Here is a 12,500-nt window from a genome sequence, read left to right on the forward strand (position 1 = left end):
GTATGTTGGTGTGTGTCTTAGTGGGTGTGTTGGTCTGTGTGTGTGTGTGTGTGTGTGTGTGTGTGTGTGTGTGTGTGTGTGTGTGTGTCTCAGTGTCCTACTTCCCCCTCCTTTTCCCCACTCCCTTGGGTAGGCTTGTCTACAATACCTCTTGTCTGAAACCCACCGAAGCATATCTGTTCCAATCAAAGTGAAAGCACCCTCAGTTGTGTGCTTCACTAGCCAGTGCCAAAAAAGAAGACACACACACTTTCACACACACACACAGACAAAAAAAATAGAACAACTGTATGGAGGAGAACCAATTCCACCACTCTAGGTGCTGTAAAAGGGATTTAGCGTTAACTCGGTACAGTATGCTCCAAGGCTTAGCCAGTCTTGAGCATTACGGAGGTATTACTTCAGTTATCTCCTTTGGACATGACTCAATCGCATATCCTGGAGGCCTCTTCGTAGAGAGACGGTTGGAGAGGAAATGGAAGCTCGGACTAAGGCACGGCACTCTGGCACCGACAGGTCCTCGGCAAATTCCCTTAGTGCTGTGACCAATTCTCCAGTCACAGCATGCCAAGGACTGAGCGTGGAGATACAAACCGAGCTGATAGCAGCCACTCGAGTCTAGGAAGAGGAGGAGGAAGAAGGGAAAACAAATTGTTTCCTCAGTGAGAAATAAGTGGAAGTGCCAGATGCTCTCTTTAGTTATACCAGAAGGTAGATGTTCGGGTTGTTCTTATCTGGATGTCAGGATAACTTGTGCACTGCTGTTGCTGCTGTTGCTGCTGCTGCTGCTGATTTCAGCTCATTTGGTTGAGAACAAGCATGGAGATGGGCAGGCTGCCACAGCTAATGCAGCATGTCTACTCAACAAATGAATACATTTCGGAGTATGCCACATTGTGGCTGGGACAGTGCCAACGCAGCACACTCCTGGAGGCTGGAGCGAAAACCATCTTCTGTCTACTCACACATGCATGAGGCGTGCATTGTCCTGTGCAGGCCTTTTGGGTGGCAAGAGGCTGCCCTTGCTAGTCCCCTGAGTCTTGCTGCTGTCCGTCCAGATTGCCTCATTCCCCCGACCCCCCTTCCTCCCTCCTAATCATCTCTTTTGTTTCCCCCTGCTATCTCCTAGCAGATCCTCCCCGTTCATTGTGCCCCCCCCCCCTGAAGATTAGCCCTCTGCCTCGTGCCAGAGTTGGGGTCTCTTCTATATCCTCTGGGCAGACTCCCTACGTCTGGCAACATACTGTTAACCCTCCGCTGAGGCAAAGTGCTACCCGTGCAGCTACCACCACTATGCCATCAGCCCCCCCCCCTGCCTGCCCACCCGCCAGCCAGCCCACCCCATCCTCTCTCCCCCTCCCCTCCTCTCTGTGGAGCCATGCTGTGGGCTAATGCACATAGAGTGGTTTAATGAAAATAGCCGGATCCTGATTAGATTAGTCGACGCTGGCAGGCAGGCGGGTCCTGCGAGGCGACCGACTCGCAGATAAACAGCAGCACCGACCAAATCCAGTTAAAGAGAGACGGGGGATCTGTCCAGAGTGTGGCCAGCTATTGGCATAGTCGGTGGGATTATCCCCCCGTTCTCTTCTTCGAGGCCGTCATCTTCATTGAAATGTACAGCCTCGCGGGGGGTGTTTTCACAGCATGGTCCAGGCAATTTAGACTGCTAATCATCGAAAATACAGTGGGCTGGCTTTTGTTGAGCACCACGGGATCTGGCTTCCGGAATTCTGATGTTGTTTTTTTCCCCCCCTTTTGTAACGTGAGATTAAGCTTTCACACTTTTTTTTCACATGCAGATTTTACCAGCGTTTTTTCTCTCCCTCTTTTTTTTTCTTTTTTTCCGCGTTTTTCGGTGGTGAGTCTTATCAAATCAGAATTGCTGGGGGAGAGTCGAAATTCAAATTCCAACTCCTGTGCACTCTCTCACCCACCAGGCAGCAGGCAGTAGATCTGCACTTAGCACAGAGGCTGAGTGAGCAGGGTGAACGCAGGGAGCGCGGAGCAAGGTCACAGCGTGGACAAAGAGGACACTGCACGCTTGACGTGGCTTTGCTGATGTAGTGTCTGGGTCAAACTCTGTGTCCGAGTGAATGACCTCTAACCTGGGTTGGTTTTAGCACCCCAACGTGCAACTGGGAAAATGGATAAGGAGGACTGCGGTGTCAGTTGAGCCGAGAAAAATTAGGCCATATTCATGTATTCCATCCTGCCAGATAAATTAGCCAGTGGGCTCTTTATTGTCTGAGATGGCAGTTTAATAAGCATATTTGAATTGCACTGCAAAAACTACAAACTCGCGAAGAGATAATGCTCAGCATAGTGCCAATTTATAATGGGATCCATTTAGGGAAGAACTCAAAGCAAAAAAAACAATGTTAAATCATTAAACTTGTCATTTGAACAGATGGCATATACCAGTCTGTTATGTAATAATATATCATTGAATAAAAGGCGGTGTCATGTTCCTGAGATGACTATTTTTCATCGTGGCTTTTCACGGCCAAATTATGTTTAAACACGTGCATGTGTTAGTCATTTATTATACCCCATATGTCATTTTAATAATATTGGTTTCAGATAAGCATGTGTGTGTTATGAAGGTGGATGTGTTTACTTCTTAAAGTGATTAAAGCCTGGGGAACAAATTCAGAGCCCTTTAGTGCAACTGTGGACAACCAAGCGCACCATCCACAATGCATGTGATGCAGCTATGAAAACAAATTCTATATGTCCTCAAAATTAATGTGAAACAGAATATGGAATATGGGGGGGGGAGGAAGCCTCAGCAGGGATCCAAACGACGGCAAATACGGCCCCTCCAATCTGTCCCCCCCCCCTTCCCCTTCCCCTAGCCTCACCCCCCCCCCCCCCATCCCTAATTTCAAATGGCCATGCCCTGATTGATCTGCTGGCATCCGCGGCGCTGTTTTATGGCTAATTACGGTACTCGTTCTCCCTTTAGGGCCGTGCATGGGGGAGCTTGAGATGATAGCAATATTGGGAGGGGGCGGCGCGGGTGTTTATTGGCTTTTTGGCTTGTGAAAAGCAGTGAGGGTCTGTGTGCAGAACTGCGATTCCTTAATTGGTGTTATGTCGGAGCAGATGTAGTCTCGCCTGTCACTTATCAGCTGTGGAAACAGAGGGGGGAGAAAGAGAAAAAAAACGGGCGCGTCGTCCAAAAATGAGCTGCGTCAGGTAACTCGCGTGCGATTTTCGTAACGAATAGGATTATATTACGGAGGCTTGCCGCCAACCTGATAAGCATGCACGTAATTAAGCCATCGTTTCCTATCCCCTTATCATCGCAACGCTTATACAACATACAGTGGGGCGAAGAGGGGTTGCTGGTGGGATGCAGCTCGAAAAGGACAAAACCATTCGTCAATAGGCAGATGACAAATTTGCTTGGCTGTTGAGGCAATAATATCTTTAGCCAAGGGCTTATTGTTAGGCTTCCTTCTGCCCTGTGGCCCGATTAGTGCTTGTGTCAACAGACCTTCCCAGGATTCATTTCACAAGGCCGGCTCTGCTTTTACGGCTGCTTAACGGTGTCACTAAGCATCAGCTCACATCAAGCCCTACTGCCTCGGCAACTGCACAAGAGTGGGCCCTCTGCTGCGTGTTGTTACATTTAAATCAATTGCATTAAATTGAGGAATTTGGAAGGCCTGTGAAGTGTGGTTTTGTGCAGGCATCGCTGATGTGCTCTTTTATCCGGGGGCAGCGGAGCGCTCAGCTTGGCTCGTTCCGCGTGTCCTTTAAACGGCCTTTAAACAACATGCCGGCTGCCGTCTTTGCCCTTGTATCCAAGTAGCTGGCTGCCTAAGTGTGTGTGAGTGTGTACTGTGTATTTGTGTGTATGGGCCAGTGTGTCTGTGGGAGCATATGTCGGTGTGTGTGTGTGTGTGTGTGTGTGTGTGTGTGGGAGAGAGAGAAGGAGAGTGCCGTGTGTGTAGGTGGAATTATTTTTAGGCACTGGCCGGGCCGGTTGTAAATCCCCGGTTCTACGAGTCGTGAGGGCCAGCCCTGATGAGCTCACTTGCCGCCCCATCATTTCCTACCCTCCTGCGTATCGATTGGCTACCACCAGGCAAGGGTGGGGGTGGCGGTGGAGGTGGTGGTGGAGGTTGCAGGGTCCAGACAGACAGCCAGCCAGCCCATCCAACCAGCCTAGCCACCCATCTCTCTCTCTCTCCCTCCCGCCTGAATCAAACCGCTGGCAGGTGGTCATTTGTGTGTCCCCTACTGACTGATGGGCCCATCTCCGATCAATGATCGGCTCGAATGAGTGTCTGGATAGGCATCACTCCATAGACTCATCAGTCAAGAGCCACTGTGAACATAACATTCACTGATTGCTCCTAAATGTTATGCTGGGTTGTAGTGGGGGGAGTGGGGCGTTCAGAAGCCTCTTGACTCTCCTCAATGCAAATGATGGGGGTTCTAAGACTGTGCCTAGTGCCCGCCAGTGACCCTCCTTCTTGTTTGCTCTGGAACACTAATTAGGCAGCCTTAAGCTGCCAACGTGTGATGTGAATGCTTATGATGGGACAGTGGCTGAAGGTCAAATGGCTGAAAGATCGGTCAAGGATAAGGAAGACGAATGCTTATCCACATGCACATTTAATTCGCATTGAGTGCATGTAGCGTGCAGTTGTGTGTACAACTATATTGTGTGGTGAAAAAAAAAATATATATATAAATGTCTGCGCGAGGCGTATTTATCGCCACCCGCTCCTGCAACCAATTTTGCTATCAGTTGCGGGAGATTGGAATCTAGCAGTACACAGCTCCGTTGACATCACAGAAATGGATCGTGGTGGCTGCAAGCACTTTTTGGGGATGGTTGGGAGTTGGGGGAGGGGGGAAGTGTGTGTGTGTGGGGGGGGGCATTGACAAATGCAGTGTGCTGGAGGACAAGCACCTGACTTGACAAATAACCCCGCTGTGCCCATCGCTTTCTGGAAGCTGTTGCTGCACTTTGGCACTGATGGCCAGGGGCCAGGAGAGGGAGGACCCCTAAATCACCCCCAAAATTAATAGGCCATATCTGCCTCATCTCACTTAACAGCTGTTTGCATTTTATCCGTCTGCTGGGTGACTATGGGCTATTCATTCATTTTTATAACCACTTTTTTATTAGGCTTGGCTGCTATCTGCCTGTGGGAGGTAGCATTCTGATGCTAATTGGCTTGTGTGGCGCAGGGGCATATAGACTAGACCATGACAGGGTGGAAATGAAGTGTATGTGTGTGTGTGTGTGTAAATGTGTTGTGTATGTGTGTCTGTCTGTTTGCTTGACTAATTGTGGTTTGATTTGTGTGTGTATGTGTTGTGTTGTGTATGTCTGTCTGTCTACTTGACTAATTGTGGTTTGATTTGTGTGTGTGTGTGTGTGTGTTGTGTTGTGTATGTCTGTCTGTCTACTTGACTAATTGTGGTTTGATTTGTGTGTCTCTGTGTGTGTGTGCGCGCGTGTGTGTGTGTGAGAGAAAGAGAGAGAGAGAGAGAGAGAGAGAGTGTGTGTGTGTCTGTGCCAGAGAGTGAATGGGACAGCAAAGAGCAGAGTGCTGAGAAACTATCTAATAGGCTTGGCCAACATAATGGGCCCGCGCAGCACTGTGGCCAGAGACCTGTGTAAAAGGCTGAATTAGCAGTGCCCCAGAGCTAGGCTAGCCGACTGCTCAGCGCCGGATGACGTCTAGCTGAAAGGGCAAGACTAATGTGATGAACTGGGGTGCAGCCTGAGGGGGCGGGGCCAGGGCCGGGGCAAGGGGGGGGGGGGACTAGAGCTAATGGAATGGCCCGGCAACTGAGGCGCTAAGATGGAAGAGCAAGAACGGCATGGTGTCACAGGTGTTGGGACGGAGAGTGAGACGGAGGGATAATTGCTCAGCAGGCCCCTGTTAGATCTGCTCCTTCTTGGGCTGTGTATTACACCACTCAGTGGAGAGAGACGGACAGAGAGAAATGAAGAAAGAGAGAGTAGGAAGGGGAGGTGAGAGAGAGAGAGAGAGAGGGGAAAAACACAGGGAGAGGGAGAGAGAAACATGCCCTGTCGCGTGATTGACACGAGCGTGTTTCATATTTCACACTCTCATATTCTCAGCTGTTCAGGCTGCCGGGCTCAGTCATAGATGAGTCACTTTATCAGAGGCGATCCAGGGCGGCTTGACAGGAGCTTCTCTGTTTTGCGGTGTGAAATGTCAACAAGGGGTCCACGAAGGCTTCCTCTCCACTCCGATGCTCTCAGATAATTAGATTTTTTTGAAAGTGAGTGTGCATGTGTGTGCTGGGCTTGGACGTTTGTGTGCACACAAACACAGAGTTAAATGGTTAGATGTGTGTGTGTGTGGGGGAAGACAGCACATGTATTTGTACGTGCGTTTTGTGTGAAAGACAGCAAGGCGGACGCTCCCGTCATTGTTTGCGCTAGGTGTGGCGGTGGACAATCCACCTATTGTCTGTGACCACAACCTCTTCCCCTTACGGTTCGGCCGTGGATTTCAAAGCCTGTCTGCCGCGTTCGTGACGGCGTCCACGTCCAAGCCTTAGCCCCCCGAAGGCTTTGTTATGATAGCTGTGGCGGAGCGTGAGCGTCACCTGATGACTCACTGTTAGACAGACCTGCTCGAGCGCCGACTCTGGTTCAGATCAATGTTTGGCTCCGTTTTCATACGGGAACAGGTGACGCAGAACAGAGGGGAAATGGGGGAAGAGTTCTTAGCAGAAGATTTGAAGGTTAGTCACCTGGCCTCTTTTTATTAGCTTGTGTGTGTGTGTGTGTGTGTTTGTGTGTGTGTGTGTATGTGTGTGTGTGTGTGTGTGTGTGTGTGTGTGTGTGTGCCCCAATTAAGCCATTGCTCTTCCAAATTGGCGCCACAGCTGCTGTGCAAGTGCAATTTTCACCACAGCAAGGGATGTCTTGGAATATTCGAGGAGATATGGGTTGCTGCTCCTTTTACTAATTCTATATGAGCCATCTCCACTTAAATACCAGTTTTAGACCAACTCCAAGATCAAGACACAAATGGTGAAGTGACAAAAGACTATTCATGTTACTGTTTTTTTTTATGATGAAGTGATAAAAATCCTACTACATTTTTTATGTGTTTGCCTCCTCCTCTCTTGTGGGATTACTGAGGAAGCTTATTGCTTTCCATCTCACTCACAACTGATTAACGGTCTCAGATTTCAGTCAGCTCACTACCGCCCAGTGGTAACTCATTTGAACTCGGATATCAAAACCCTGATCGTCATAACTCACATTGGCTTTCATATATTGAGACACACACAAGCACACACACACAGACACACTGACTGAGTCTTATTTCTAAGCACACTAACACACACACACATACACACACACACACACACACACACACACACACACACACACACACACACACACACACACACACACACACACACACACACACACACACACACACACACAAGTAGAGGCACAGACACACACCCAAATTGGTGAATTGAATCTACTGCCATATTTCTGTAACAATACCCGCTGAATGTCACTACCTCAGAGGCTAGGGGGATAGAGATAGGGGGATGGGGATGGGGGTGGGGGTGAGGGAGAGAGAGAGAGAGAGAGAGAGAGAGAGAGAGAGGAGAGAGAGAGAGAGAGAGAGAGAGAGAGAGAGAGAGAGAGAGAGAGAGAAACGTCTGGGTGAGATAAGGGAGGAGAAAAGGCCCGGTCAGCTAGCGCATGCCCAGCTCGCTCACACACATTTCAGACATACATAGTACACACACACACACACACACACACACACACACACACACACACACAGTACACACAGATATATACACACACACACACACACACACACACACACACACAGACATCACTATCTATACACCTTTATGACTTGACCAAGATAGCTACTGTATGGTTCGACAAAGGCTTCGATACACATTTAAACACACACATATAGCAGTACTGCAGCTCTACATACATTTCAGACGCTTCACACTCAGACATACCTTAGACCTCCTGGAAGTTACTTGCTATACTATACTATATACACATTACACCCAAAAGCACTACATACATACCGACGCGCCAAAATCCACCCTGGAAATCATACACATACACGTTTGCACACCATTCCTGTCTGAACACATTAACACTTTAACGCATATACTGTATATACCTAACCTCCAAAAGCAACTATATATATGTGTGTGTGTGTGTGTGTGTGTTCGTGTATGTGTATGTGCATGCCTGCATGTGTGTGTGTGTGTGTGTGTGAAATACATGCCGTCTGGTCCCCTTCGCTTGTCACACACCCTCGCTGAACCCTCGTCTGCCCTTTTCCTTGTCACACACACACACACACACACACACACCCCCAAACCCCCATTCTGCCAGTTTGCTGTCACACACGCTCGACAGTCGAACACCGGGGCGACCTGACACGGCTGACCGCGAGGCCTGGGGGGGCACCAGGCCGCTACGACACACACACACGCGCGCACACACACACACACACACCCCCTCCGTGTCAGTGGCGAGTCGCCTGCAGAGAGGATTCGCTTTAAATGTCAGTGCTCCATATCGGCTTGAACCAAGACGAGGGGGGTGGAGGATTATTCAGGCACTTGTACTCCACACCACACTTTTACTCACACACACACACACACACACACACACACACACACACAGATATGCTTGGACATACAAACAGAGACCACACACACACACACACACACACACATACACATATACGACATACACGCATATGCTTGGACACAAATAGAGACCACACACAGTGTGTGACATATTTCACCTAGTCACACACACACGCCGAGTGACACACTGTCTAATGCCTACAGCATCCATACTTCCATACATCTCAAACACACACAGCGCACAGACACTCTTCAACACAGCCATAGGCATGCTCATGCACATACACATGCTCTCACACTTGGACCTTAATGCACAGGCAGCCCACATACTTACATAAATGCAGATCATATTCGCCCACAGGAAGAACCACTCACATATACACACACACACATACACACACACACACACACACACACACACACACACACACACACACACGCACACACACGTAAATGTGTAAAATACATGAGAATGTATGATACATATGAGCAAAATAATATACACTCAGAAAGGTGTACATTAATGCAAATTCCCTCCCACCTCCCAACAGAGATATGTCTCTCTCTATCTCTCTCTCTCTCTCTATCTCTATCTCTATCTCTCCCTCTATCTCTATCTCTATCTCTATCTCTATCTCTCTTCTCTCTCTCTCTCACAGACACAGACAGACACACACACACACAAATGCACACACACATACACAGTGGCACATACACACTGCCCTCCAGCAGTTTAACTGAATCAAGAGTCTTTCTTTGCTGGGTCATTTGAGTGGCTAATTGCTCATCAGCTCATGGTGCATTGACAAACTGCACAAGAGTAGAGAGAGAGAGAGAGAGAGAGAGAGATAAACGGCTAGAATGAGAGAGAGAGAAAAAAAATAAGGAGCTTAGTTTGCATTGTAACCCAAGATCCAGAACTCTCTGTCCACCCTTATAGGAAGCCACTGATTAACGATGTGCATCATCTTCAGTGGCTGCAGTAATCAGGCTGAGATGGACGCGCTCCAATTTGCAGGTGCGCTGACGCCCGCTCTCCATCATGCGGGAACGAGACGTGGAATAAACAAGCGTGCAGACTCCCCTAAGCCCCCTGGAAGGAAAAAGTGAGACGGAGAAGAGCAGAAATGGAGCGCATTGTGAGACGCTGTCTCTGTCTCCTCTCTCTCCCTATTGCTCACTCTCTTGTTTACATGGCTTTCCTGGAAAGCCTTTGAATTAGATGTTTATATGCAAATGCTTTCAACTCCTTTTGCAAAGCGCTGACATTCTTTTGCTGTAAAGGAAGAAAAAAAAATGCGAGCAAGAAATGGGGGTGGGGGGGATGGGGGACACTGAAAGGCAAACTCCCATTGCCTAGCAACAGACGCTTGCATTGGTATGAGGTGTGAACCACGGATGCAAATAAAAGGTGGGAGTTTGTCTTGAAAGGAACTGCTCTCATCTCATAATGAAACTATTTATGTCAGCCACCATTTTGTGAAATGGACAAATCCCCTAATGAAATCAAATTTCGATGTGGTGTGAGGTGTGTGTGTGTGTGTGTCTGTGAGTGTGTGTGTGTGTGTGTGTGTATGTGTGTGTGTGTGTGTATGGAGGGAGACAGGAGTGTGGAATAGGAAGATGAAAGATGTTTTTTTTCTCTCTCTTCGCGGCCCAGTTCAGCAGTCAAAATCATTTAGCAGGCGACAAGACCACGACAACGATGCCAGCCACACTCACGTTCACGCGAAGCATGAAAGGACACAAACGCTCTATGGCGGCGTTTAGTCTGCCCGTCTCCAGGCAGAAGACGACGGTATAGGCTCCCTCTCCAGGTGTTCAGCTCGAATTAAGGAGGAACGTAAGGAGTTTGGGTAAGGGTGGAGGGGTGCGGGAACTGGTGGTGGTGATGGAGATAGGGGGACCATTCAAAAGAAATGACCCGACACTGATGGCTTTATAGCCCAGCCTGATCCATATCGCCGCACAATAAGGAGCTATTTCCCGCCATAAAGGGCGGAGCGGCGTGAAATCCAGGCCAGCACAGAACGCAGCCACCAGCTCCGGTGGGTCCCCTAGTCTATCCACAGTCATCTATCACCACCTAAGCATCCATCTCTGAAGACCTGCCCAAGCAGGTAATATGGAATAGAGACATTCTGTCTGCTCGCAGTCAAGGGCCGCGGTTAGCAGAAACAGAGGAGGTGGAGAGAGAGGAAAATAAACGGCACGTGGCGAATGAATCGAGGTGCCACAGATACATATTTGTAGCCCGACGTGAGGTGGTGCTAGTTAGCGCACCCGCGGCGAGCCCAGCGACGGCATTCTGTAAATAACATCTAACTAGGTCAGGGGAATTAGGAACAGGTGGACTAAAAGCAGGTGACTGAAGCTGATGAATGCTTTTTTTAAGGAGACTCGCTCACCTTCCCAAATCCCGAACAGAAATGTACATAAATATGCGCTGAAGAATGACCTGATTAAGGGGAATGCAAATGGATGGTGTCGGTCGGATTTGGGGATTTGAGATTTATCTCCTTCACCGGTGAAATCCTCCCACAGTATGTGCTCTGCAGATGCACCGGTGGCAAGGGGACTAGCCCGCTGACATTTAGTCATTTTGCATTTCGTTTTTTATCTTAAGCAACTTCAATTACTGGAGAAGAGTTCTTTACATAAGCTCTCGGGCCTTCCTTGGTCTTCAATTTTGGCATCGGAAGTGGCAAGTTTTAATCACTGGTTGTGAAGTTACTAGTTTGTTTCACGTGTCAATCCAACTGCAGGTTTTTTCAAGTAATTTGTTGGATATTTGACAAGGCACTGAACTTAGGAAAATGTGTATCCAACCAGACAAACTTTTGAGCTGTGTAGCTCTTGTTGACTTGTTGAGTGGACAAGCCCTTGATGCCTAACTGTGATGCCAAGCGGTGAGTGGATCTCCCATCTAACCTGTTCGTCGCCTGTTTTCTCTTGGTCAGACTTGCCTGGAGCTGGAGCGCTACCTGCAGACGGAACCCAAACGTCTCTCGGAGCTCTTTGACGAGGAGCTGGACAGCCTGCTCACCCCGTCCTTTTCTAAGTCCGACAGCGAGGAGGAGCTCACTGACCCGCTGCTGCCCGGTCTGGCCGAGCCGCCCAGCCCCCCTCCGCCGCTTCTCAGCCCGCCTCGGGAGCGGGAGCACCCATCGCCACCGTCCGGCACCCAGAGCCCGGACCCTCGGGCGGCGGCAGTGGCGGCGGGGGCCAGTTCCGGTTCCGGAGGGGTCAACGCGGCGCAGCTGAGCGCCGTCACCTCGCTGACGCCGCCCTCCTCCCCGGAGCTGGGCCGTCACCTGGTCAAGCCGGCAGCCGCGCAGACCCTCAGCGCCTCGGCGGACGGCACGCTCACGCTCAAGCTGGTGGCGCGCAAAGTGGGCCTCAGCGCCGCCAAGCTGGTGGCTGCCCACGCGTTGCCTCTGGCCCACGCCCGGCTGGGGTCCGGCGGCGGAGGTGGCGGTGGTGGTGGCGATGACGGGGGCGAGGCAGGCGCCTGCCCGGGGTCCGGAGGTGGAACGGTGGCCACTGGAGGAGGGGAGGTCCCCGAGAACAAGAAGAGGGTGCACCGCTGCCAGTTCAACGGCTGCCGGAAGGTTTACACCAAGAGCTCCCATCTGAAGGCGCACCAAAGGACACACACAGGTAAGGGTGTTGGACATCGGGCATAACATAGTACCCACACACACACACACACACACACACACACACACACACACACACACACACACACACACACACACACACACATACAGACACACACACACACAGACTATATGTGGATAATGTGCCCACTACACATACACACACACACACACACACACACA

The 12,500-nt window shown here is 49.8% G+C and overlaps 1 protein-coding gene across 1 annotated transcript in view; it reads left to right on the plus strand.

Moving 5' to 3' along the window:
- Window positions 1–12,500, plus strand: part of klf7a (Kruppel-like factor 7a) — a 33,909-nt gene that overhangs the window by 11,068 nt on the left and 10,341 nt on the right. The window contains exon 2 of the mRNA XM_048234284.1: window positions 11,619–12,318. Coding sequence (XP_048090241.1) covers window positions 11,619–12,318 — 700 coding nt within the window. The remainder of the gene's footprint in view (window positions 1–11,618; window positions 12,319–12,500) is intronic.

The sequence above is a fragment of the Alosa alosa genome, chromosome 23 (genome assembly GCF_017589495.1).
Source record: "Alosa alosa isolate M-15738 ecotype Scorff River chromosome 23, AALO_Geno_1.1, whole genome shotgun sequence".
NCBI classification, from domain to species: Eukaryota; Metazoa; Chordata; class Actinopteri; order Clupeiformes; family Clupeidae; genus Alosa; species Alosa alosa.